The 23452-nt window shown below is 37.3% G+C and overlaps 5 protein-coding genes and 1 long non-coding RNA gene across 14 annotated transcripts; 4 read left to right on the top strand and 2 right to left on the bottom strand.

The window, feature by feature from the left end:
* Window positions 1-6: 6 nt before the first annotated feature.
* Window positions 7-2369, top strand: LOC105685487 (elongation factor Tu, mitochondrial-like). The gene is made up of 4 exons (XM_012399608.3): window positions 7-917; window positions 1042-1413; window positions 1502-1693; window positions 1764-2369. Exons 1-4 carry the CDS (start codon window positions 363-365, stop codon window positions 2034-2036), a joined length of 1392 nt encoding a protein of 463 aa, XP_012255031.2. The 5' UTR covers window positions 7-362; the 3' UTR covers window positions 2037-2369.
* Window positions 2370-2430: 61 nt separating this feature from the next.
* Window positions 2431-5748, bottom strand: LOC105685486 (ATP synthase subunit alpha, mitochondrial). The gene is made up of 8 exons (XM_012399605.3): window positions 5588-5748; window positions 5131-5244; window positions 4482-4831; window positions 4019-4375; window positions 3545-3926; window positions 3314-3458; window positions 3040-3157; window positions 2431-2898 (listed from the first exon to the last, which is right to left on the bottom strand). The coding sequence occupies exons 1-8, from the start codon at window positions 5651-5653 to the stop codon at window positions 2784-2786; spliced, it is 1647 nt and encodes a 548-aa protein (XP_012255028.1). The 5' UTR covers window positions 5654-5748; the 3' UTR covers window positions 2431-2783.
* Window positions 5749-5895: 147 nt separating this feature from the next.
* Window positions 5896-8694, top strand: LOC105685640 (guanine nucleotide-binding protein subunit beta-5). 2 transcript variants are annotated; one of them, XM_020852178.2, is made up of 7 exons: window positions 5896-6142; window positions 6282-6336; window positions 6429-6567; window positions 6814-6950; window positions 7064-7182; window positions 7285-7642; window positions 7722-8694. In XM_020852178.2, exons 3-7 carry the CDS (start codon window positions 6462-6464, stop codon window positions 8049-8051), a joined length of 1050 nt encoding a protein of 349 aa, XP_020707837.1. In that variant the 5' UTR covers window positions 5896-6142; window positions 6282-6336; window positions 6429-6461; the 3' UTR covers window positions 8052-8694. The 2 variants fall into 2 exon arrangements, with proteins under 2 accessions (XP_020707837.1, XP_048508827.1); XM_048652870.1 differs by lacking the exon at window positions 6282-6336.
* A 145-nt stretch (window positions 8695-8839) lies between these two features.
* On the top strand, window positions 8840-11717 carry LOC105685639 (ubiquitin carboxyl-terminal hydrolase 14). Its single transcript, XM_012399914.3, has 6 exons — window positions 8840-9026; window positions 9144-9322; window positions 9407-9874; window positions 9998-10267; window positions 10350-10641; window positions 10861-11717. The coding sequence occupies exons 1-6, from the start codon at window positions 9011-9013 to the stop codon at window positions 11115-11117; spliced, it is 1482 nt and encodes a 493-aa protein (XP_012255337.2). The 5' UTR covers window positions 8840-9010; the 3' UTR covers window positions 11118-11717.
* On the bottom strand, window positions 11453-14168 carry LOC125500333. The gene is made up of 2 exons (XR_007277661.1): window positions 14027-14168; window positions 11453-13924 (listed from the first exon to the last, which is right to left on the bottom strand). It is a non-coding gene; the product is annotated as an uncharacterized LOC125500333 (long non-coding RNA).
* Window positions 11919-23377, top strand: LOC105685557 (tyrosine-protein kinase Src42A). Of its 8 annotated transcripts, XM_048652858.1 has the most exons (8): window positions 11919-12054; window positions 14186-14533; window positions 15445-15566; window positions 16510-16673; window positions 18937-19264; window positions 19352-19687; window positions 19844-20059; window positions 20367-23377. In XM_048652858.1, exons 1-7 carry the CDS (start codon window positions 11996-11998, stop codon window positions 20050-20052), a joined length of 1566 nt encoding a protein of 521 aa, XP_048508815.1. In that variant the 5' UTR covers window positions 11919-11995; the 3' UTR covers window positions 20053-20059; window positions 20367-23377. The 8 variants fall into 8 exon arrangements, with proteins under 8 accessions (XP_048508815.1, XP_012255194.1, XP_048508817.1 ...); XM_012399771.3 differs by having other exon boundaries at window positions 19844-23377; XM_048652860.1 differs by lacking the exon at window positions 11919-12054 and adding an exon at window positions 12549-12914 and having other exon boundaries at window positions 19844-23377.
* The last annotated feature ends 75 nt before the right edge of the window (window positions 23378-23452 follow it).

Genomic DNA, 23452 nt, shown 5'->3' with positions numbered 1-23452 from the left:
AATAACTTTTCGCCTATCTCTATCGAGGTGGCAGCACTTATTTGTAGTCGTAAGCTTTCTCCCTTTGCTTTCTCCCGCCCTCTTGGAGCTAGAAAGATTGAAAATAAAGTTTGACGTTTAGTTGATTCGCATTTAAAAAAGAAGCAACTTATTACCTTCATCATTAATGATAACCAGAGTCAACCATCACTCACCAGCAAATCACCAACAAAGGATTGCCAAAAAATATCATTCGAATTGGTTAATATTGAGGGGCTAACTAGTGGACGTACCGGCTTTCTTGTGCTTGCAGAGAATAGAGTTCACTGGTAGTAGTAGAGTTTAATTTGAATGTGAGGAAGATATAGAAAAAACTTGACATTATGCGAGCCATCCAAAACCTTGCTCGTTTAATAAAATCTGGTAAATCTGTGTACATACAAAGATCGAATTCGCAGAATACAGGCACTTTGATTAATAAGTTGTTGATCAGCCGACGTCCCTTGTTCAGCGTAACCTCTCGATCGTTGAGTAAATCTCTCGACGATTCAGAGTTAGTTTGTAATGTGGGGACAATAGGTCACGTAGATCATGGAAAAACCACTTTAACAGCTGCTATAACAAAGGTTTTATCAACTGAGACGGGTAACTGCAAATACGTATCTTATGATGAAATTGACAAAGCTCCCGAAGAAAAAGCTCGGGGTATAACGATTAACATTGCCCATGTCGGGTACCGAACTAAAGCTAGACGATATGCCCACACGGACTGCCCTGGTCATGCTGATTTCATTAAAAACATGATCAGCGGTGCTTCTCAAATGGATGGAGCGATATTAGTCGTCGCTGCTACCGACGGAACTATGCCCCAGACCAGGGAGCATTTGCTTCTTGCAAAGCAAGTTGGCATCAAACATGTAGTCATTTACTTGAACAAGGTGAAGATGTGCGAAACTTCGGTTTTGTAACTAGACTTGTATAAACCTCCTTCTACTAAAAACTCAGGACTTCAGACATAGTCGAATGACATTTCATTGCTAAATATTATTTTTTTTTATCCAGGCAGACGTTGCAGACCTAGAAATGTTAGAGTTGGTAGAAATTGAAGTCAGAGAGTTACTGACTAATTTTGGATATGATGGAATAAATACTCCTGTGATTCATGGCTCTGCGTTACTAGCCTTGAATGGGGATACTTCAAATTTTGGTGTACCATCCATCAGGAAGCTACTCGCCGCTTTGGACGAATATATCCCAACTCCACAAAGAGATTATGATTCACCATTTATTTTGCCGATAGATAGTGCCTTCACTGTACCTGGAAGGGGAACAGTGGTTGTGGGTACCCTGAAGCAAGGAACATTAAAGAAAAATGCTACATGTGAACTGCTGGGTTTTGATGATCAAATATCAACAACGGTGACAGACATACAGGTCAAATCAAAGACTGAGAGTGTTGGTACAACCTAACAAGTATCCCTTGAATCGAGAATCATAAACTTTGCATTTTAACTATGCACAGATTTTCAAACGCAGTGTTCCCGAAGCAAAGGCTGGAGAAAATCTTGGTGCTTTACTTCGGGGAGTTAAACTTTCTCGGGTAAGAACAGGAATGCTGTTGTGTGCATCTAAAACGATGACCACTACAAATCAATTTGAGGCACAAATTTATTTATTAACCAAAGCAGAAGGAGGTCGATCAAAACCTATGCAGGTACTAGCAAAATCGTCAAATGAAGTTTGTTGCTCGAACCGAATTTCACTAATGATTATAATGCCTGCAGATCTCAGGATACATTCAACCATTATACAGTTCTACCTGGCAAATAACATGCCGACTGGATCTCATGCTACCACCGGAATCGGTAATGCTGATGCCTGGAGAACATGCTCAGACCCGAGTGACCCTCATGAAACCGATGCCACTGCTGGAGGGACAGACGTTTACCATCAGAGAGAACAAAGAACAGACCGTTGTGACTGGAGTTCTGACCAAAAAACTTCCAAGTATTTCTATACCCTCTTTTAAACTCAGTAAAGTCAAGATTTCCGACTAACTGACTAACAGAAAAAACATCATGATACTGTGTAGACTATCGGTTGATTACATTCAACCAGAAATAACAGATGAACCGTTATATCTAAACGAACTTTACTCGACTATTTACAGTCGCGACATTATAACCCATTCATTGAAATCACATTGTCGGCATCCTGAATCGTAGAACGATTGTATATTTGTTTACTCATAGATATGTGGGTCAGGTCACAAAACTAGTATGAATAAATCTTTGTTAAGTTTAATTAGAGATTTGATTGATACTCCTTTGGATAGACGTGGATTAGAACATTGTGGTGAATTGAAATAAATCCGAAGTATCCGTTTGTACGAGCTACTGCAGTATGTCCAATAATATGCTTCATAGAGGATTGAAAAGGAAAAACACGATATAGTGGATACTTTACATTTTATTAAAGTCCCACATTTAACGTACAGTATGTATATGTTCGACTATCGTGTCTATCGTTCGAATGTGGAATTATTTTTATCAAATTCTTGCGTTTCTTTTCTGCGGTTCTCTCAGGATTGGCTCCTTGAACCGTTTTCGATCAGTGATATTACAAATCTATATTCTTAATACAGGCTGCCAACAGAGCGCAAATAACATGTATTTCTATATAAAAAATTGAACAAAAGTACATGGTATCTGGACCAGTTATCTGCAGATGTAACCTAAGACGCGTTGTCACTTATCTAGTGATGGCTTTGAACTGATGTCTGATATTGGATATCAGGTCTGAACTTACGCTCCGAAAGAGGCAAGGAAATCGGTGACAATCTTCTTCAATTTTGCATCAGAAGCTTCGCTGATGCTGTTTTCCTTGGCAATGGTGGCCAAAAGATCCTTCTCACTTGCCCTAGAAAAACAAGTCGATTAATAAATACAATCAACTGCTACCTATTAGGTGGGTGAACCTTTATAGTGTCTAACGTTGGATAGAAAGGTCCATATGGAGGAAAAATGACTGTCCGTAAAAATAAAGATCGACAGAACTTACTTGATGTGGGCAAGGAACTCCTTCTCGAATTGGGTGATTTTAGCGGGATCCATTTTGTCAAGGTATCCACGGACACCACAATAGATGACGGCGACCTGTTCTTCGATGGCCATGGGTACTGAAAACCGTAGCGTGTTAATTTCAGCCACAAGTTCAATAGCAGACGACAACTCGGTCATGTTCTCACATGTTCTTACACGTCGAATGATATGCCAGAATAGACAATATCACCAGTAATTCTCAAATTAAGCACACGAACGATGGGCGAATTTACCATATTGTCCTTGTTTAAGCAGTTCTGTGAGTCTGACACCACGGTTCAACAACTGTTGGGTTGCAGCGTCCAAGTCAGATCCAAACTGGGCGAAAGCAGCCACCTCACGGTACTGCGCAAGCTCAAGCTTCATGGATCCGGCTACCTATAATTCAGAAAATGAAATCCAAAATACATCTCATTTTCAACTAGATTATTCCAGTTAACCCTGGAGAATAATTTTGTATCTACCTGTTTCATTGCCTTGGTCTGCGCAGCAGAACCTACACGGGACACGGAGAGACCGACGTTGATGGCTGGTCGGATACCTTTGTAGAACAATTCAGTTTCCAAGAAGATTTGTCCATCGGTGATGGAAATTACATTGGTAGGGATGTAGGCGGATACATCACCAGCTTGGGTTTCAATAACAGGAAGAGCAGTGAGGGATCCACCACCGTGAGCTTCGCTCATCTTAGCTGCTCTCTCCAACAGACGAGAGTGGAGGTAGAATACGTCACCAGGGTAGGCCTCACGACCGGGAGGTCTTCTCAGAAGCAGAGACATTTGACGATAGGCCACAGCCTGCTTCGACAAATCGTCGTAGATGATGAGGGCGTGTTTGCCATTGTCCCTAATAATTGAAAACAAATTAAAAATCGGAACTTATTTGAGAGCCTTGGAAATCTCAGGATTGGATTGTTGAGCAAAATTAATTGAATATACCTGAAGAACTCTCCCATGGCGCATCCAGAATACGGAGCCAAATATTGCAAGGGTGCAGCATCAGATGCGGTGGCAGAGACGATGATGGTGTAGTTGATGGCACCGGCATCTGTGAGTCGCTTTACGATTTGGGCTACGGTGGATCGCTTCTGACCAATGGCGACGTAGATGCAGTAAAGCTTCTTCTTCTCATCACCTCCAGAATTGAATCTCTGTTGGTTGATAATGGTGTCAATGGCTAAGGCAGTCTTTCCAGTCTGCCTGTCTCCAATGATCAACTCACGTTGACCTCTACCAATTGGCACCAGCGAGTCTACGGCCTTAATTCCAGTCTGCATGGGCTCGCGTACGGAAACTCTTGAGGATTTAGAAAAATATAAATATGTAAGATATTTAATATTATCAAGAATGCATTCATTGATCGCTTTGCGTTCAATAGAGAATTTATATTGAGATCATTTACCTTGGAATGATACCAGGGGCTTTGGTACCAATACGGAAACGGAGTTTGCTTTCAATAGCGCCCTTGCCATCAATGGCGTTACCTAAAGCATCAACTACACGTCCAAGTAGTTGTTCACCAACTGGCACATCTACGATGGCACCGGTACGCTTGACAATGTCTCCCTCCTTGATGTGCTTGTCGTTACCAAAAACTACCACACCAACATTGTCAGGCTCCAAATTCAGGGCCATACCCTTAAGACCCGAAGAAAATTCCACCATCTCATCGGCCTGAATGTTCTTCAGACCATAAACACGAGCAATACCGTCACCAATGCTCATTACACGACCAGTTTCTTCTAGGTCGGCCTGAAAGTTTCAATTTGAAGAATCAATTTCAATCTCAAATGGCTTCTTATAAATATTCGAGAACCTCAGTCTGAATATCTTGCAATGACTGCGACTACAGCTGTGTGACAATTCTATAATGTGTTGTCCATTCATCACATAACTTCAAAAGACAGGTCAAACATGATTGATTGGTAATAATTGAAAAACCTACAAGTATCATATGACATTCAATGTATGGGCAAGGTTTGAATCATTGCGGTAGAAAATTATACAATTTTATTTCATAGGACTACTAATGTAGCTCGATAGAAACTTACTTTGGGTGCAGAACCCAGAATACGTTCTTCCAAGATGGAAGAGATCTCGGCGGAGCGACGACTGCATGATACATGATATTTTCGAGTAGCAAATCCAGCAGTAGGCCAGTTGACCTGTAACAGTAAGAAAGAATTCAATTTGGAAGGACCATTCCTCTCTGCAGGTCAGATCAGTAGCTATTACATAACGAGTTATACTTGTTTATGTAATATATCAATGAACCCTGTAACATGCTCTTCAACATGTAGAACAATGAAATGAATTCGAGCAGATTTAAAGTGTCAAGTGGAGTATCGATTTGATCATCAATAAAAGACTGCATTGCGGAAAATAAAGACAGATGAAATGCGATTATTACGGCATCCGCTTAAAATGTCGGCTCTCACAGTCGAGCAACGAATTACATTTTAAATGTAACTTTTAAAGAACAATATAAATGGAGAAACGTCAACGAACCTGAACAGTTGCGTTAGGCAGCTGCCTCGCAACGGAGGCAGCTAAACGTAGAGATAATAAAGCCATTTTCTGTCTTCGATGCCCGTCGACCGTACCACGGAGCCAAAGATGGAGAACGGTCAAGACAGGGGCGAGCAGAAGGAACCTTCGGTTTTCACCCCACTCTGCCTACCTTACTTCCGTTACCGGATGTCCCTCCAACGATTGAACCAAGAACTATACTCGATGATAATTGAACCCGAAATTTGTTTTCAATTATTCGTGCTTCGTTGTATTTGCACTTATTTGTTTATCCCCGTGATCTCGCTTCCTTATTTTTCACGTAGTCTGATTATCGCTAGATTTAATCGTACAATGGAACGTGGTCAATTATCCGTTCAAATTTAGGAAATACCTTTGGCGTCGAGACTAAAAACATGGTGTCTTTGGAGCCATGTGTTTCTGGTATCCATTTACACCGTTTCGACGGGTTATCGACATGTTAAAATAACAGTAAAGAACGTGACAGTGACTTTGGATCGATCATTTCAGTCTATTGAGAGTTCATTTGGACACGTACGTTGAGTAAAATTTTCAAAACTATTTCAAAATGAGGATTTGTGTCTTCGGGAATCGTCGTGATATTTCGTACGGGTTCTCGCATCGGCGCCAAATTTTATTATTATCGATATGTATTGATTATTGTTGTTGACAGTTCCTAACATTCGAAATGTTCTACTCTTTTAGTTAAAAGATTTAAATAACAATCGGTAAGAAGACATTCAAATCACGAACAAATTTCGTAGTGTCATTCTGTTCTAATTCTGATTTATCAAAATACGGATTTCCTCCTTTGTGACAGGACACGCCCAGGATATAATTGGATTTTAGAAGCATGGATTCTGCCACTGAATTGCAACAGATAGAAATATTAGCCAAAGAAGCAGAGTGTCTAAAATTACGGCTAGACGACGAGAGGCAAAGACTAAACGATGTCACACGTAATGACAGTTTTCGTTATTTTGAGTGCATAGCGATTGCATCTTGGTGACAATCACATCCTGTTCATGTTACTTCATATCCAGTTGTTCGATTTTTCGTGTTTAAATATCATTTGCATGTAATAGCGATTGAAAACAGTACTCTAATGCTATGCATTGCTGTTGCTTTTTGAAAAGTCACTAGTATTTTGTGAGTTAACATTCACATTACATTATTTGCATCTGATTCTGTAACACTATTTTCAGTCTTCAGCGTGGCGGATAGACTAGAAGCTATAAATTGTATGAATGTTAAACCTCGCCGTGTTCTAAAAGGTCATCAAGCAAAGGTTTTGTGTTCCGACTGGTCACCTGACAAGCGCCACATTGTTTCCTCGTCACAGGTTAAGAGTTCTGTCTCCATAATATCTAAGGCCACTGCTATACAAACAACTTCTTAAATGAGGCAGACCATTTTCAAGCAGTGTATTTTATATGTACCTTTCTGTCACCGTAGGATGGAAAAATGCTCATATGGGATGCATTTACCACAAATAAAGAACACGCGGTTACCATGCCGACAACCTGGGTGATGGCTTGTGCTTATGCCCCTAGTGGAACTCTTGTGGCTTGTGGGTAGGTAATACTTATGACACAATTCAATATTAGATTATGTGTGAATAGAAAGTCTTAGAACAGAAGATTTGTTTAGGTCTACAATCTCAATTGTTGTTACAGTGGACTAGATAACAAAGTTACGGTGTACACACTAAGCCTTGAAGACGATGTTTCTGCTCGCAAGAAAACAGTAGGAACTCACACTTCATACATGTCATGCTGTGCATTTCCAAACAGCGATCAACAAATTTTGACCGGTAGTGGAGACAGCACCTGCGCTCTTTGGGATGTAGAAAGTGGACAGCTGCTCCAAAATTTTCATGGACATTCAGGCGATGTTATGTCTCTCGATTTGGCTCCAAGCGAAACGGGAAATACATTTGTATCGGGAAGTTGCGATAAAATGGTTCTTATATGGGATATGAGAAGTGGTCAGTGTGTTCAAAGCTTCGAAGGTCATCGTTCAGATGTTAATTCGGTACGTGATGATTGATGATCATTTTCACCTTAAATTGATAAAAATCAATTATTGTTGTAAAATACATCGTTGTTCCCAGGTCAGGTTTCATCCAAGTGGCGATGCAGTAGCAACAGGCTCCGATGATGCAACTTGTCGTCTTTTTGATTTGCGGGCAGACAAAGAAGTTGCCGTTTATGCAAAACAAAGTATTATATTTGGTGCCAATGCAGTCGACCTCAGCGTGAGTGGTCGCCTTCTTTTTGCTGGTTATAATGACTATACTGTCAATGCATGGGACACATTGAAATGCCAGAGGGTTGCGCTACTCTACGGTCATGAAAACCGTGTGTCTTGTTTACGTGTCTCCCCTGATGGTACTGCTCTTTCGACAGGGAGCTGGGATGCGACACTTCGAGTCTGGGCTTAGTAATATTCTGCTAAGCGCTGCTTTAGCTCTGTTTATAAATTTATCTAGAATCGATACCATCTATTATTGTTGAGACAAGCACATCGATTGATGGCTTGGATGATGTGACAAGCTGGTCTTGGCGTTTTAAAGATCTATTGTGATTATTTAAGTTAAGGAATGAACTGTTACACACACATACATATGTGCAGATTTAGAGCGCTCCAGATACTGAATTCAACTGCAATACATTTAGCATACCTAGATCTAAAAAACGAAATTACCGTACATTGTATAGTACTATACATAAACTGAATTCATGTATAATAAAACAACGCAAGGTGTAGTAGACACGAATTGTATCGGACGTTGTAAAACTGCAGGAGAACCCAGACGATTGATGAATATCACATCCTGCGTGTCAACGTCGATTATTTATTTAAGATGTATAGTTTTAAATGAGATAGATAGACCAAACTGGATGTGAACTTGTTATGTTCTTACTGTTAATAATATAAATTAACAATCGTAACAAAAAAATTCCGATTCGTATTCGTATATTCACCCGCTATCGAAATGTTTTACTGGAGAGATAGGATACATTAAATAATTCTATATTTCTGCACATTATTTTTATTTCAATAAATATTTTGTTATCAGCGTTGGATCGACTTTAGATTGTTTTCACGAGCTACACAATTTAAAATCAAGAAACTCCAATACTGTTGACCAATATGTATACGTATAATTATTTGCGCCAGTCATTCAAATATATTTCAATAGTGATTTCAATACAGTACAAATCTCGCCGGTTGCGCACGATCAAATGCGCCCTGCACACCGACCGACAGTGACTCGCGGTGGTGCAAACTGACTTTGCATTTTATTTGCATCTGGAGTTTGCGAGTACTAAAGTGTGATATATTATTTTTATACCCATTAATTGTCGTTCAAGTATCCATCGACGGGAAGATCCAACGATGCCGTTGTACAATGGTAATTGAAATATAAAAATTTCTTTCCATAGTACATATAACCTCCAAACAATTTTCCAAATATCGTCGCATCCCCCGTTAATTTATTACTCTTTCTTCACCGTCGTTGTTTTTCCAGTTAAAGTAAAATGGGGTAAGGAACTCTTTCCTAACGTTGAAGCCAACACAGATGAAGAACCAATGCTATTCAAAGCCCAACTCTTTGCTTTAACTGGCGTTCAGCCTGAAAGACAAAAAGTCATGCTGAAGGGAATGACTTTGAAAGATGAAGACTGGGGTAGCATGAAACTCAGAGAGGTAATTATTATCTTGTACATAGAATATTGGGTCATTTCCTATCCCCAATAAGTATCATTATATTAGTTACTTCGTTTCTCTTAGGGAGCCACTATCTTAATGATGGGATCAAAGGAGGAAGATGTACCAGTCGAACCTACGGAGAAGCCCTTATTTTTGGAAGACATGAATGAGTCCGAATTAGCTACAGCGTTAGACTTGCCTGCAGGTTTGACTAACCTGGGGAATACTTGTTATCTAAACGCTACAGTTCAATGTTTAAAAACTGTTCCGGAATTGCGGGAAGCTTTAAAAAAGTTCTCTGGAGGGCTGGCTGCTGCTGGTAGTGCTTCGTTAGTCCCTGCACAAAGTATTACTGCAGCTCTGAGGGATTTGTATGAAATGATGGACAAAGGATCTTCACTACCTCCTTTAGGCTTGGTCCAAGTGTTGCATCTGGCTTTTCCTAGATTTGCCGAAAAATCTGAACATGGTCTAGGATTTCAGCAGCAAGATGCCAACGAATGTTGGACTGAGTTAGTTAGAATGCTACAACAAAAACTGCCAGCTAAGGTATGAGAATATTGCTGTTATTTTAATTAATTTCATAGTTCACATCTTTGTTTATAATTATATTGGCATCAACGCAGCGCTAATTTATTGTTAACAATAATTTTGTTCTTTGTTTTATTACAGGCAGATCCTTTAGCCATGGAAGATAGCGGGCAAGCTTCGAGACCACAGTCATTGATTGAACAATTTTTTGGAGGGTCTTTTGATACGGAGTTGAAATGTGTTGAATCTGAAGATGAGACACCCACGAAAGGTAAAGAAGAATTTCTGCAGTTGAGCTGTTTTATTTCTACTGACGTGAAGTACATGCATTCGGGGTTGCGATCGAAAATGCAGGAACAGATTACCAAGTTATCACCAACACTGGGTCGCGATGCTGTGTACACGAAAACAGTGAGTGAAAAAAAATCTGAACCGCTGATTCGATTCTCAATATGATTGCGTTGAATTTACGTCGAATTTGTAAAATTTTCAGTCCAGGATCAGCAGACTTCCGGCTTATCTAACTGTACAGTTTGTACGCTTTTACTATAAAGAGAAAGAGGCAATCAATGCCAAGATTTTGAAAGATGTTAAATTTCCACTGGACTTTGATGCTTTTGAACTCTGCTCAACCGATCTACAAACTAAATTGACTCCAATGCGTGATAGGTTCAAAGAATATGAAGATAGTTTATTGGAAGAATCTAGGACTGTCAAAAACAAGGACGACAAGGGTGATGGACTAAAGAAAAATGTTGAACAACACCCATACTGGTTTCCAGATGGTAAGTCCTTTTCATTGCTACATTTAGACGGATAATTTTCTTTTGTCGTTGAAGCGACCAACCGGTTTGTATGACACCACCAGTCTAAAAATAACGTCAAAGAGTTTGAAACACTAAAAAAACTTCACTGAGTAATAGCTCAACATCCCATTATGATATTTATGTCTCTGATACTCTGTTCATATGGATTTAGAATTGAAGCTACGTTTTGATTCTTAGACTTGGGCTCCAATAACAGCGGATATTATACGCTACAAGCAGTTTTAACGCACAGAGGACGCTCCAGTAGTAGTGGCCACTACGTTGCGTGGGTTCGTCAAAAAGGTGACACATGGTTGAAGTGTGACGATGAAACTGTCAGCCCAGTTACCAGCGAAGATGTATTGAAGCTAAGTGGAGGTGGTGATTGGCACTGTGCTTATGTCTTGCTGTATGGGCCGAGAGTTCTAGAAATACCTATTCCAGAGAGCGACTAATTTTCATGTACCAATGATATTGTTCGAACGCTAACGACCGGAGAGCTAGCTAATTGGGCGAAAAGGAAAGTAGAGGTGACCAGAGAACGGATTTTAAAGGCTTGGGTGTTGTCCTTGATTTTTGAGGAAACTTCACCAAAACTAGGTATCTAAAAAATTGAAAAGAGTATCGAAATAAACCGTCACAGCGGTTTGAAGATCATAGAAGTCGTGTTAACGTTTCTTAACGAGAATGTGCTCAAAAATAATAAAAATAGCGGAGGCATCTTCAAAGAGATTGCTTAAAAAAATGAATACCAAATGTCAAATTGTAAATGAAATTCTACGACCAGTTGAAGGGTGCGGGAATCTCGCAAGTCTAATTTTAGCTAAAAAAAAAAACGGTCTAAATATCTGAAGCTTTATTCGAAACCTGTTAAAAGAATCCAATTATTGTTATTACAACTATTCCAAAACTGGTGGCTTGCATCGCTTCGATGGTACATCATAACAGAAAATGAGGCACAGAATCGGAGATTATGACTGCCTGTAAAATAATTTATTATTGTAAGCCTTGAACGTGTTCTTTTCTAATATTAAAGTAACAGCTATTGTTTACAATCTGTTTTTTTTTATTGTTACGCACAGTCAACAAATATCTTATCATTAGTTCGATTTAAATTGTTGCGATTTCAGACTAATAACAGCCGATAGACTTAGAAGTCTTTGCTGGAAGAAGCAATATTATTGGTCTAATCAAGAGGTATGATAAAACGGTAATTCAAAGATAATTCAGGGTTTAATCAGTAAGTTACCAGTGTTCCGGCGGTGGCGTCGTTGGTATAGTGTGTCCACGCTAGAAGTGATAAGTGTTCATATGTGAAATCTGTGGAGTCAAGATGTACTCCAAGCTCCTTAGATCGAGCACTTTTCGAAAAGTTCTCAACGTCTTTCAAAGGTAAATTAGGATAATCTTCAGTGGTAGTTGCTCAAAAGAATTTTTTTTTTTTATCTCTTCCATAACTTATATCTGCTTAGGACCTTATCTCCCATTGATAACACATCTTACAAAGCCCAGCAATAATCGAGGACCGACACTGTATCTATAGGAATCATTGATAGACTTTTCAATCTCAGCTATCAAACTGCACGTATAGATATTGAATTGTTAATTTTGAACGGTTTTCAAACTGCCAAGACTGATATCTCAACATAATCAGTTAGGACTAAACCAAGACGATTTATCGATGATGTAGAACAAATAAGTACGTGAGATGCGGTTAGTAGCCAACATTTTCTCCAACCTTGTATGAAAGAAAATTCAAAAAGATGAAATATCTCAGGACGGCTAGAACGTCAGGTCCTTACATCCACACGCGGTGGTTCTGTGACATTCGGCTTCTCTCGGATACTGTACCGAATTTTTCCGAAGGCAACAATCTGGATCCCCCTCTACTGCCCTCTTCCTGGGCTGTGGGTGTTTTCACTTTGACCGATCTACATATTAATAGTTGTCAATAAGAACGATGATAAAATCGTGTCTTGCTGAGTTTACCATCGATCTGTTTCTCGCGTATATTAAATTGCCGTAGTTCATAATCTGCAAGTGGTTCGCTTATCGAGAATCTGGGATGCGAGTATTTCCCTAAGCGCATGTGGAATCGCTTTTGACGGCTGGCCAGACGAAACACGGAGAGACGGACGAACGGGGTGGCGGACAGACAGACAGACTGTCGACGGACAATGGCGAACGCTGCAAGGAGGTTCCCTCGACCAGAAAGTTGAGCAGGACCGCGATCGCCTTCGATGGGAAATGATGTGTGTGACCATGTGCCCCCTGTTATCTTGATATTAGAAGTGATCATAGGACGAATTATTGGCAATCAAAGAAAGGACTATGATGTGCATTCAACAGTTTAGTTCACTACTCTCATTGTGTTGTAAAAGTTTGAAAATTAAATAGATATACTCTGTGTAGGTTCACGGTATGGTGTAGCGCGTGTTGGTTCTGTAGAAAGTAGGTGAATTCTGTGTCAGTCTTAGTTCCGCTTCAGCTTCGAAACGCTGCAATTATTCTTAAAATAACAGACAAATATTAAAAATACTAAACAATAGTTACAGACCATTCGCTTAGCCATTTCACATCGTCCAAGAAAAGATTTTTAATCGTGATTCATTTGTTGTAACCACAACTCACTATCTACAACATAGGTAATCACAGTGTGGCATTGTGGAAAGGCGAGACGAACTTTTATCTCCTATCCAGAGTTTCTAGCCAGCGATTACATCAAAGAGAAGAATTAGCGATCTTGTCAACTTATTTCAAATAGGGACATCATACTAGAACAGGTTTAAATAATAAAACAAAACGAAAGTAAACTCGTTCTAAAACTTTGATTTTGCAACTATTCTGAGACAACCTATTAGATACATATTTTTTTATGAGTCAAATAACGCGAATCAAGTCTCGAAAGGGCAAAGCAAGTATGAAAATAATGAGGATCCTTAGTAAAAATTCTATGCAAAGTGCAGCACTTCAAGATTAATGGTTTTTCGATTCAACTCAAGAGATTTGTACTTCAACAAGTAAATTCTTACCACTGAGATAATAATGCCATTGATAATTCGTTTCACTGATACAGTTCATCTACAGTTTATGTTACATCTGATTTTTTCCTCAAATTTCTTGCAGGTGTAATTTGCACGTTGAATCCTCATTGTTTTTCAAAAATGTCAAAATTATTGCTCTATAAGATTTGCAAAAGTTAATTGTTGATACTTGATAAATAGAGAAGAATTTAAAGTGCCGTACCAACATACCGAGTGATCTGAAAAAAAGATACTTTATTTTTACAAATAGACCAATGAACTCCTAAAATATAAACCAATTTTTAACCAACATCAATCTATGGACCGTGTAAAGTACGAACCGGCAGAGGAGATTGCTTCATATGCATATGTTCCAGCAATTATTATTGATAGGCGTATGAACAATTACAAAACAAAGGGCACTCGCTGAAGTGTCTCAAGCATTGAGTCGTGCACTCATAAGTAGACGACAATTCTATCAAGATGGGAAACTGTTTTAGTACTCCTCCCAATTCGGAGCGAGGAGAGGAACGGCCTCAAAGAAGTGGAAATACCAGCATTGATCCAGTCGCCCTACCAGTTAGCCCAGTACCAACTCCACCCCCAGACCCTATAAGACCAATTCCTCAGATACCTGAAACAGATGTACCTACAGCAAAAATATTTGTTGCGCTATATGATTATGATGCGAGAACAGATGAAGACCTTAGCTTCAGAAAAGGAGAGCATTTGGAAATTCTCAACGATACACAGGGTGACTGGTGGCTAGCCAGAAGCAAGAGGACCAGGCAGGAGGGTTACATTCCTAGTAACTACGTTGCTAAACTAAAATCAATCGAAGCCGAACCGTAAGTTTTGATGACATTCTTTCTATTCCATTGCACATTTGAGATCATAATCTATTTCTTGAATTTGCCATAAGAATCATTTTCCATACTCCAAAGAAGTCAGTAATTGACACATGAGTCTATCAAGCACTTTGTCGTTCTATTATTGAACTGGGTCTCCAATTTTATGTGATCAAATGCATGTCGTGTACCTGGTACACAGTTATAGGCTCATGATCCCAATAACTATTGTTTTACTTAAATTATTTAATGCTGAATCGTAAGTTTGAACCGTCTACATCTGATAAGTAGGAATAAGATATTGAAGATTGAATTGTCAACGACCGGCATATCTTTGAACATTTATTTTTTGGTTTCAAAGAGCAGTCATGAAATGCGTTGTTGATATCTTACGCCTTGTACAGGTATAATTTATCTTATATAATTCAAGACATGTGCTTGAATTACAGTTACAGATCTGCCTGGAAAACGAATTAATTGATTAGCATATGCTCAGCGTTTATATGAATACTAATTCAACAGCTTATTAAATAAATAATTTGGTTCACCACTGCCGTTATATTAATCGTAGTTCATTACTTCCTCATTGTTCATATCAGGTCTGATTATTATTCTCTGAATTCCTTTGTCATTTATTTCTTCCACAATCACCATTATTATCAAACAAGATTGCTTTCACATATTGCCTATATTTTCAAAGGTTTCTCGCTACTAAAAGTATTATTAAAAGCCGATTGGTCATAACCACCATTTCCATAGACGGTTCTGTTAAAAATTCTACAAAAGATTATTGCAAATTCGAATTACTTTCCTCGTGTCATCCGTATTGTGACATAAGACAAGGAAATACCCTTCTCTATCTAATCAGCTCAAGTGAGTTGCAAGTAATCGTTCAAACTTGTTTTTTTCAGATGGTACTTCAGAAAAATAAAACGCATTGAGGCTGAAAAAAAATTGTTGCTACCAGAGAATGATCACGGGGCCTTCTTAATTCGTGATTCCGAGAGTCGACACAATGACTACTCACTTTCAGGCAAGGGCGATAGTTTAAATCATCCCAAATATCTACCATTAACAATACATTTTGATTTTAGAAAAATTTTTGCTCAATTCTTATTCAAATTATTATTGCTGCTTGAAGTTTTTTTATTGTTGCACAATATTGGATTGATGTTGAATAAATTACTCACTCCATGTAGCTGTTCGTTACTAATAGTAATATTCTGAATGTTACTTTTACAAATTCCTATCCTCCTTGTCTCAAGTCAGACCGATGTCATGTACATCAGCGACTTAAGCAATCTATGAACCGATCAGGACTATATATTTTGACCGTACTTGTGAAATGCTGTAATCCTGTCGTGGTATCTTATCATGTGTGTTATCTAGCTAAGATCAAAACAAATTGATAGCATCTGCTGATGTCACACTTTATCTATGCTGTAGTACATCTAGTCCATTTTTTTTGGTGGATGCACCCCGTGCGGTTTATTGTTCTTTCGTTAAAGAATAACATTTGTATTCTACTAGCTTTCACGGATCAAAATATTATATCTTATCGACAAGATTAATAACGGCATAATTTGCTAGTTCAAATTGGTCACAAAAAACTTCGTATGAACTTGGCGGGACTTGGCGATTGATATGGCAGCTTTTGAATGTGGATCAATATGTAATAGTCATTTAACAGACAGTAGAGACAACATCCGTTGTGTCACTTGGTGATAAAATTGGTATATCCTGTCAGCCAGATTGCAATTTCCTGTTTTTTATCAACTTTGTTTTCTCTCTCACTTTCTGTTACATTCATTTGCTTCAGTGATTCCTGGTAATTATGTTTTTCCCTCTTATCAAGCGTAGAGTCATCATTTGTATGATTATGAGTTCTAGTAGAATACAGATGATATTATGTATATCATCTTGTGAGCAGTCTTTATATATTTCGTACTTATATGTATAAATTTTTCTCGTTACAGTTCGAGATGGGGATACAGTGAAACATTATCGTATTCGACAACTAGACGAAGGTGGCTTCTTCATAGCTAGACGCACTACATTTAGAACTCTACAGGAGCTCGTAGAACATTACAGCAAAGATGCAGATGGACTCTGCGTGAATCTTTGCAAACCATGCGTGCAGGTAGGAAAAGTTTTTAAAATGAAATTATCAATTAAAACTCGTCTAAACGGAGTTTCGACGGCTTGCTGCATGTCCGAAATTTGTTTGAGAATGTCATCCTATTAATTGATACTATACTGTACAGTAAAATGCAACTCGTTGAGGCTTCTAGATATAATTGTCGTTTGTGAACAATGTTTGATGAGCTTTAAAAGGAGACGGACTGTATTTGATCCCTACGTGCAACTACTAACATCAAAGACACCTGCAGTAGGTTTAATCAAACTTCTCTTTCACAAAAAGGGTCCAAACAACCGGATGTTATTGAATGCTAAATTAGTTAAAAACCGAAAACTCAAACAGTCATACCGATATATCGTTTCAAATATAAGGGTGAATATATTATTACTAGTCCAAAAAGTTGCTTATTGTAATTATCGTACTAAAATTCGGATCAAAAGAGACTTATTGCTTTTAGTAAATGGTGTAAACTTAGTGCTGGACTCTGGGTTACTTGAGAGGTACTTTCTAGTTGATATTAAAAATACAGATACAGCACTGTCTAAACTCCTGTTAGACTTTGCTAATATGCAAACAAGTTATATTGCAAAGTGTTTGTCATATACTTGTTGTTGAATAAATCACAAGAATTTTGAGTCGCAGGCATTTCGAATTTCCAGAGTACACAGTGAGTGTGAGGTATTAATGAATTTCTTATATTTGTGTAGCCCACCATTAGACCCATATTATTGGTTGTTGATGATTCAGCTGAATTATATTGCCGTTGCAAATAACGTGGGTTTGTCATCCCATGGTAGAGTAGAATTGAACTGATTTTATTAAATTCTCCATTGCTTTTACATAAAATGCTCATCGCGTACTTGTATTGAAGATAATCCAATATCAAAATGAAGTGTCAGAAGAGGCTATAGCTTCACATTTTATAAATCTTCCAAGGTGTTATCTCAACAGAGCGTGTCTATTTGTCTGTTATTGCTTGCCCTGCCTCCCGCTGGACTTTCTTGGTAAATTAAATGCCCCAATACAACTAACTCGCTCGTTCTGGTTCATGCTGCTATTCACATTTTGCATTATTATTGAATATCAACTACACTTTTCACTACTAGGAAAAGCCTGTTCTCTACGGTTTCATGTTTCAACGGCATTAAAAACCTCAACTCTGGTTTACGCTTGAGAAATAGATGTATTAAGTATTTATGGACGCGCTGGAAAAAGTTTACTATATTTTGATAATCTATCATATTCAACATCACACAGGCAATCAAAGTATGAGTGGCGTTATATAAGTCTTGCATTTTTTACAGCTGTGGCCCCTGTACTTGGATCTTTTTTTTATTTGATTTATTTATTCATTTTTGTCAAATCTGCAATAATAACAACCTGTGTCTTGGTGTATTCAGTGGAAAACTTATTATACTATTTGTTTTATAAATATAGATCTATGTGTACGTCCAGTTTAGGTATTCATTAAACACAAAAATCGCGCTTTCTCATCTCTTCGAAAATGATGAGACTTGACTTAGCTTACTGAAAAATTCCATTCCACCACTATATTTCGAATTTTCCTTAATAATTATCAACTGATACTAGAAACGTTCAATCATTGTGAGCTCAGCCTAGTTCTCGAATGTTAAAAATATCCAAACACAATGTGACCTGAATCCTGTGTTAACATAGTTTTTGTATGATACGCTAGTTTTTCAAAAGGATGTGACTTCGTTATTAGAATCTACCACTATTCATCGTTGGATTTATTATATGATATACATTTCCTAATATCAAAGGTTTGAATTGTGGTTTATGAAGAAGTAGAAATTTTTCCTTTAAAATTGATGAAATATTCACCTAATCTATTTGCAATCTGAATGTTGCAACAGGTGTAGATATTTCTCTACAGTTGACCCATATCTTCGAGCAATCGATCTATCATCAATTCCAGTGAAATATCATTTCACTCTCTTACAAATGTCTGCAAAGAAACGCTTAATGTGCCTTGATAGTATATTTATAAGTAATCAGTGAATCTTTGAGTCTAGTTCATGATACATTGATGTTACATCAATTTAATTTGAACATCGGCATAAGCAATGATTAGTTTTAGATTTGATAATTATAGATAATAAACTGCTAAACATGCATGCTGCATATAATAATGTTTGCCTACATCATCTGTAAATTATATCGCTATGTACTGTACCCGGATATTTTATATCCCTTTGAGATGATTAACCATTGACTGGCCGGTATTTGGTTCTGTTTCTAGGTTGAGAAACCTGTGACGGAGGGTTTGAGTCATCGTACACGAGATCAATGGGAAATCGATAGATTGTCTCTCAAATTTGTGCGTAAACTTGGACAAGGACAGTTCGGCGAAGTATGGGAAGGCTTATGGAATAATACAACACCTGTTGCAATAAAAACGTTGAAGCCTGGAACTATGGATCCGAAAGACTTCCTTGCCGAGGCTCAGATCATGAAGAAGCTGAGACATGCTAAATTAATTCAACTCTACGCTGTCTGCACAATGGAAGAACCCATTTATATTATCACAGAACTGATGAGAAATGGAAGTTTGCTAGAGTTCCTACAAGGTATAACAACAGTCATTTTATTTGCTACATTCCATTCTGCCTGTAATCTCCAGTTTAATCCCTATTTAAAATTATTTCGATTTTCAGGAAAAGGTCGTGGCTTGAAACTTAACCAGCTAATTGATATGTCAGCTCAAATCGCAGCAGGCATGGCTTACTTGGAATCACAAAATTATATTCACAGGGATCTTGCAGCACGTAACGTTCTAGTAGCGGAGAGTAACGTTGTGAAGATCGCTGATTTTGGTCTTGCTAGACTGATTAAAGAAGATGAGTACGAAGCTAGAATAGGCGCCAGATTCCCAATTAAATGGACTGCACCCGAAGCTGCCAATTACAGCAAATTCAGTATTAAATCTGACGTTTGGTCTTTTGGAATCCTTCTCACAGAGCTGGTTACCTATGGAAGAATCCCATATCCTGGTAAGTTGTCAGTTGTTGTTCACTGTCCAAAGTCGAGGTTCTATGACAACTGAAAATTATGAAGAGGCTCTTTTGACCCTCTGGATTTGACTGAAAGCATCCTTAGTTTTCATAGACTCTGAACTGACCTTTGTATGATTACTCGTCTTTGATCAGGTATGACAAATGCTGAAGTCTTGCATCAAGTCGAACATGGGTATCGTATGCTATGTCCGCCTAGCTGCCCAACAGCTCTTTATGACATAATGTTGGAGTGCTGGAACAAAGACCCTATGAAGAGGCCAACATTTGAAACACTGCAATGGAAACTAGAGGATTTCTTCACTATGGATGGCTCGGAATACAAAGAGGCATCCGCGTACTGAATTACACGTTAGTAATTGCAATATTATCGATTCACTTAGATCTGCTGTTTTTTTATAGCACTTGCCACGAAATATTCAAAAGATCTGGTCATCATTTACGGTCATTTACGGATAAATTTTGAATAATTGGCCGTTTCTATACCAGATCAATGAAAATTTTGTCAATTTGAGTACGTTTGGAAGTTTTCTTCAATGACTGGATAAAATTTACGTACTACATGCTAAATACAAAAAAGAATTTGTGGTGTAGTAAGAAATTCTTGGAAGTTCTGCGTTAGAACCCTTACCGAATCTTCTTTATTTTTCATATTCAGGGCATGGTTCCAATGAGGAAATATAATCTTCATATGCAGCGCACAAAATTATTCACACCGTACTTCATTATTCCAATTGGAAATTTATCGGTCGCGCTATATAAAAACAGCATGTACTTTGTTATACATGATTCATTCTCGTAGGCGATACGCGTTATCGTTTATGACTGTATTTTTATTCTAGCTGCCATGTACAGGTGTTAAGTTCGTTTTCTAGATTTTTCGTTTTCAGCAACGTACAGATGTAATCCATATTTTTTACAAACAAATATATTCCATTAAAATACGTGCGAAATTAAAAGTGTCTTTCAATAAGAGATGGATAAACAATAATTATTCTTCAACTATATCATCATGAGAAGGTTTGTCTTTACTTCAAACTCATGAAATTCTGAGAGAAATTGAGTAATAAGGCTATGTGTGCATTAAAAACGAGCTGAAACCTTGATGAAATTTTTTGGTGCGCCGCGAGGTTTGGAATAAAATTGAACTGCAAAAAATATTTGCAGGAAGTACAGTTTGCCTCCATGTGAGAATTTTCATCCGCTTTCATCCCGAAGTTCATTGCTATCCACATCAGAGCTGAAGGTGTGACCTTACTTATCAATCACCCATTTAATAAAGCATAGCTGTGCGCATGGTATATATTTTTTGTGTGACACAGTATTTTTACAAACAATTCACCATATAATTTTCATAATGGCTTCTGACGGGGACGTTTCTCAATATTGCCAAAACTTGCATGAAACTAACTTTGGAGATGTTGATCAATTGAATCAAATGTAAAGTTCTTATTTGTGGCAAACTACTTTGGAATGGGATATTGCTAATACTGCAATTAACGGTTGTTCGCTTGTAAGGCCCATAACGCGAAACATTTCAAACTGATGTATTTAATATCAACATGATAATTGTTAAGTGTTCATGAAAAATTACGCATAAGTTTAGTTTTAAAAGCATATGAGTGTGAGAACTTATCCTGATGAATACCAACGGTGTACTAGTAATTAACATTTCTTTTCTACGTTGAATCGTTTTACACCTGCCAAATTAAATGTACGACTCTCAGTTTCAGTTGCATCGGCGTACATGTTTTCCTGAATATCCTGTGCGCTAGTTTTTCTATTATCACCTAATCCACACAAGCAAGTTTGTTGAGGTTTGTGAATATTTTATTTTTTCATCATGCTGATACTGGTCGATAATTTACGGGGAAGAACGTATAGTTGCAACTAGACTTTGCACAGATTGCCTTCGATTTTTATCTTTTTTTTTTTGACTTTTGAATTTTTGTTTTGTTCTACACATACACAAATTAATTAGATTTCAGTAAAGAGAAAATCATTCAATTGCTTCCAAGGCTTTTGACCTTTGTGTAATTCATTCTTCCTGTACTACAAATTAGGAGCGTGATCATATGCATATAACCGTGCGTCACAACTCGGCATCCCAGTTAGATAAGATCTGTTGTCACCAGCGGCAATCAACTCCTGTCGTATCATATGTACATTAGTTTAGTTGAATTCTTTAGATCATACTCACCAGGACTCAACTCAAAATTACGCCCTTGGATTCGTCTAGCTAATTTCTGGGACCATTTTGTGACGCACAAATGGAAATATCTCTCTTCCTAGTTTTATGAAAATCATTCTTATGAATAAATGTGTAAAATAAATTACATGGATAGAATGAGTTGACGATATCTAAATAAAAACCTTCAAACTCGTTGTCTTGTGCAATTTGGAAAAAAAGCAAACTCCGAAAAAATAAATAAATTGATAAATAGCTAATTCAATTCTTGACGACAACTGAGAATAATGTCACTGCAATGTGATGCTCGAAGATTGTATAACTCAAACAAACAACAACGATTTTCAGACTGCCGTAGAAAAAAAAGAGGATGAAAACAGAAAATTGTGTCGTTTATATATGTATGATATATTGTATGTATACATAAATTGACAAAATATGACATAGATATGTATTTTCAATGTAACGCAATACTATAGTATACTTACTATAACTATACATATAACTTTGTGGAACGTCAAGCTGCCATCAGCCTCCAAACGATATAAATAGAACATTATAATAAATTTAATTGTAAAGAGCAGTTTATTGATAAGTACATACTATAATATACTCATTTTAGTTTATTACAATATTTTATTTTATATAAGAGCAATCTGTATTATGCGAGCACTATATTTTTGTTGTCATACATTTAATCATCATCTACATATATTATAGTTTCTACAAAATAAATCAATAGTTATAATATTTCCTGAGTTCTTATTTAACAATTATTATTCTCACTATTATTAATGTTATTGTTGTCATTATCATATTATTAATACGATTATCATGATTTTCTATTGAGCGTCGCTATTGACAATGGAAATATTATAAGCTATCGGTTTAATCTCATACCTATGTAACAATAACATTGCTCAGATAAAGATAGATGGAGAAGTTTTCTAAAGTTAATATCTAACGCCCAACCAAAAATAAAAAATAAGGTTCGATGCATTACATCATAGCAAATATGATACGAATCAACTGGGAGAAACATTTCAATGGTTACTATACATGTATGTATAATTATAACTATATATTAAAGTACCTAAATTTATGTGTAAAAAAAAAGAAAGAACCGTAATAACGAAGCTAACTACATAAACTACATAATACTTATCACAAGTAATTGTATAATTTTATACACATATCGATATTTAATATTCATATTGTAAAACACTATTCTTCAACCTCTTATTTTGCCAAATCATGGATATAGGTTGTTCAGATTATGTAAAGAAAGGATGTATACAGTTCAAATTTACATAAAAGGAATAATGTATGTCTATATTTGCATTATTAATTATGAATTGCAACAGAGTGTTTGGTTTCTGTTTGACAGTTTAATCGTTTACACAGCGCCTATTAGTATCAACGTCTTGTATTGATAATAAATACAAAAGAAAGCAAAAAACAATAAAGAATAAATGAAAATGTTTCAGTTTTTTTCTCTGGTTCGGAGTCGCACAATCCACCGAAGATCATTTGAATCTTCGCGGGGATTTATGAGG

Source organism: Athalia rosae, chromosome 3 (genome assembly GCF_917208135.1).
Source record: "Athalia rosae chromosome 3, iyAthRosa1.1, whole genome shotgun sequence".
Classification (NCBI taxonomy): domain Eukaryota; kingdom Metazoa; phylum Arthropoda; class Insecta; order Hymenoptera; family Athaliidae; genus Athalia; species Athalia rosae.
The sequence above is the reverse complement of the archived record's forward strand: the minus strand, read 5'-3'. Positions and strand labels throughout refer to the sequence as shown.

Bases quoted from the DNA above. Each gene is read 5' to 3' on its own strand.
- LOC105685487 (XM_012399608.3), top strand. From the start codon at position 363: ATGCGAGCCATCCAAAACCTTGCTCGTTTAATAAAATCTGGTAAATCT. The intron at 1,414-1,501 runs GTCAAATCAAAG...AACTATGCACAG, and splicing joins CAACGGTGACAGACATACAG to ATTTTCAAACGCAGTGTTCC. The intron at 1,694-1,763 runs GTACTAGCAAAA...TAATGCCTGCAG, and splicing joins GTCGATCAAAACCTATGCAG to ATCTCAGGATACATTCAACC.
- LOC105685486 (XM_012399605.3), bottom strand. From the start codon at position 5,653: ATGGCTTTATTATCTCTACGTTTAGCTGCCTCCGTTGCGAGGCAGCTG. The intron at 5,245-5,587 runs GTTCGTTGACGT...TTACTGTTACAG, and splicing joins TGCCTAACGCAACTGTTCAG to GTCAACTGGCCTACTGCTGG. The intron at 3,459-3,544 runs GTAGATACAAAA...TCTGAATTATAG, and splicing joins AGACCAAGGCAATGAAACAG to GTAGCCGGATCCATGAAGCT.
- LOC105685640 (XM_048652870.1), top strand. From the start codon at position 6,462: ATGGATTCTGCCACTGAATTGCAACAGATAGAAATATTAGCCAAAGAA. The intron at 6,568-6,813 runs GTAATGACAGTT...CACTATTTTCAG, and splicing joins AAGACTAAACGATGTCACAC to TCTTCAGCGTGGCGGATAGA. The intron at 7,643-7,721 runs GTACGTGATGAT...CGTTGTTCCCAG, and splicing joins ATCGTTCAGATGTTAATTCG to GTCAGGTTTCATCCAAGTGG.
- LOC105685639 (XM_012399914.3), top strand. The intron at 10,268-10,349 runs GTGAGTGAAAAA...TAAAATTTTCAG, and splicing joins ATGCTGTGTACACGAAAACA to TCCAGGATCAGCAGACTTCC. The intron at 10,642-10,860 runs GTAAGTCCTTTT...TTTGATTCTTAG, and splicing joins CCCATACTGGTTTCCAGATG to ACTTGGGCTCCAATAACAGC.
- LOC105685557 (XM_048652858.1), top strand. From the start codon at position 11,996: ATGTACTCCAAGCTCCTTAGATCGAGCACTTTTCGAAAAGTTCTCAAC. The intron at 12,055-14,185 runs GTAAATTAGGAT...AAACTGTTTTAG, and splicing joins GTTCTCAACGTCTTTCAAAG to TACTCCTCCCAATTCGGAGC. The intron at 15,567-16,509 runs GCAAGGGCGATA...TTCTCGTTACAG, and splicing joins CAATGACTACTCACTTTCAG to TTCGAGATGGGGATACAGTG.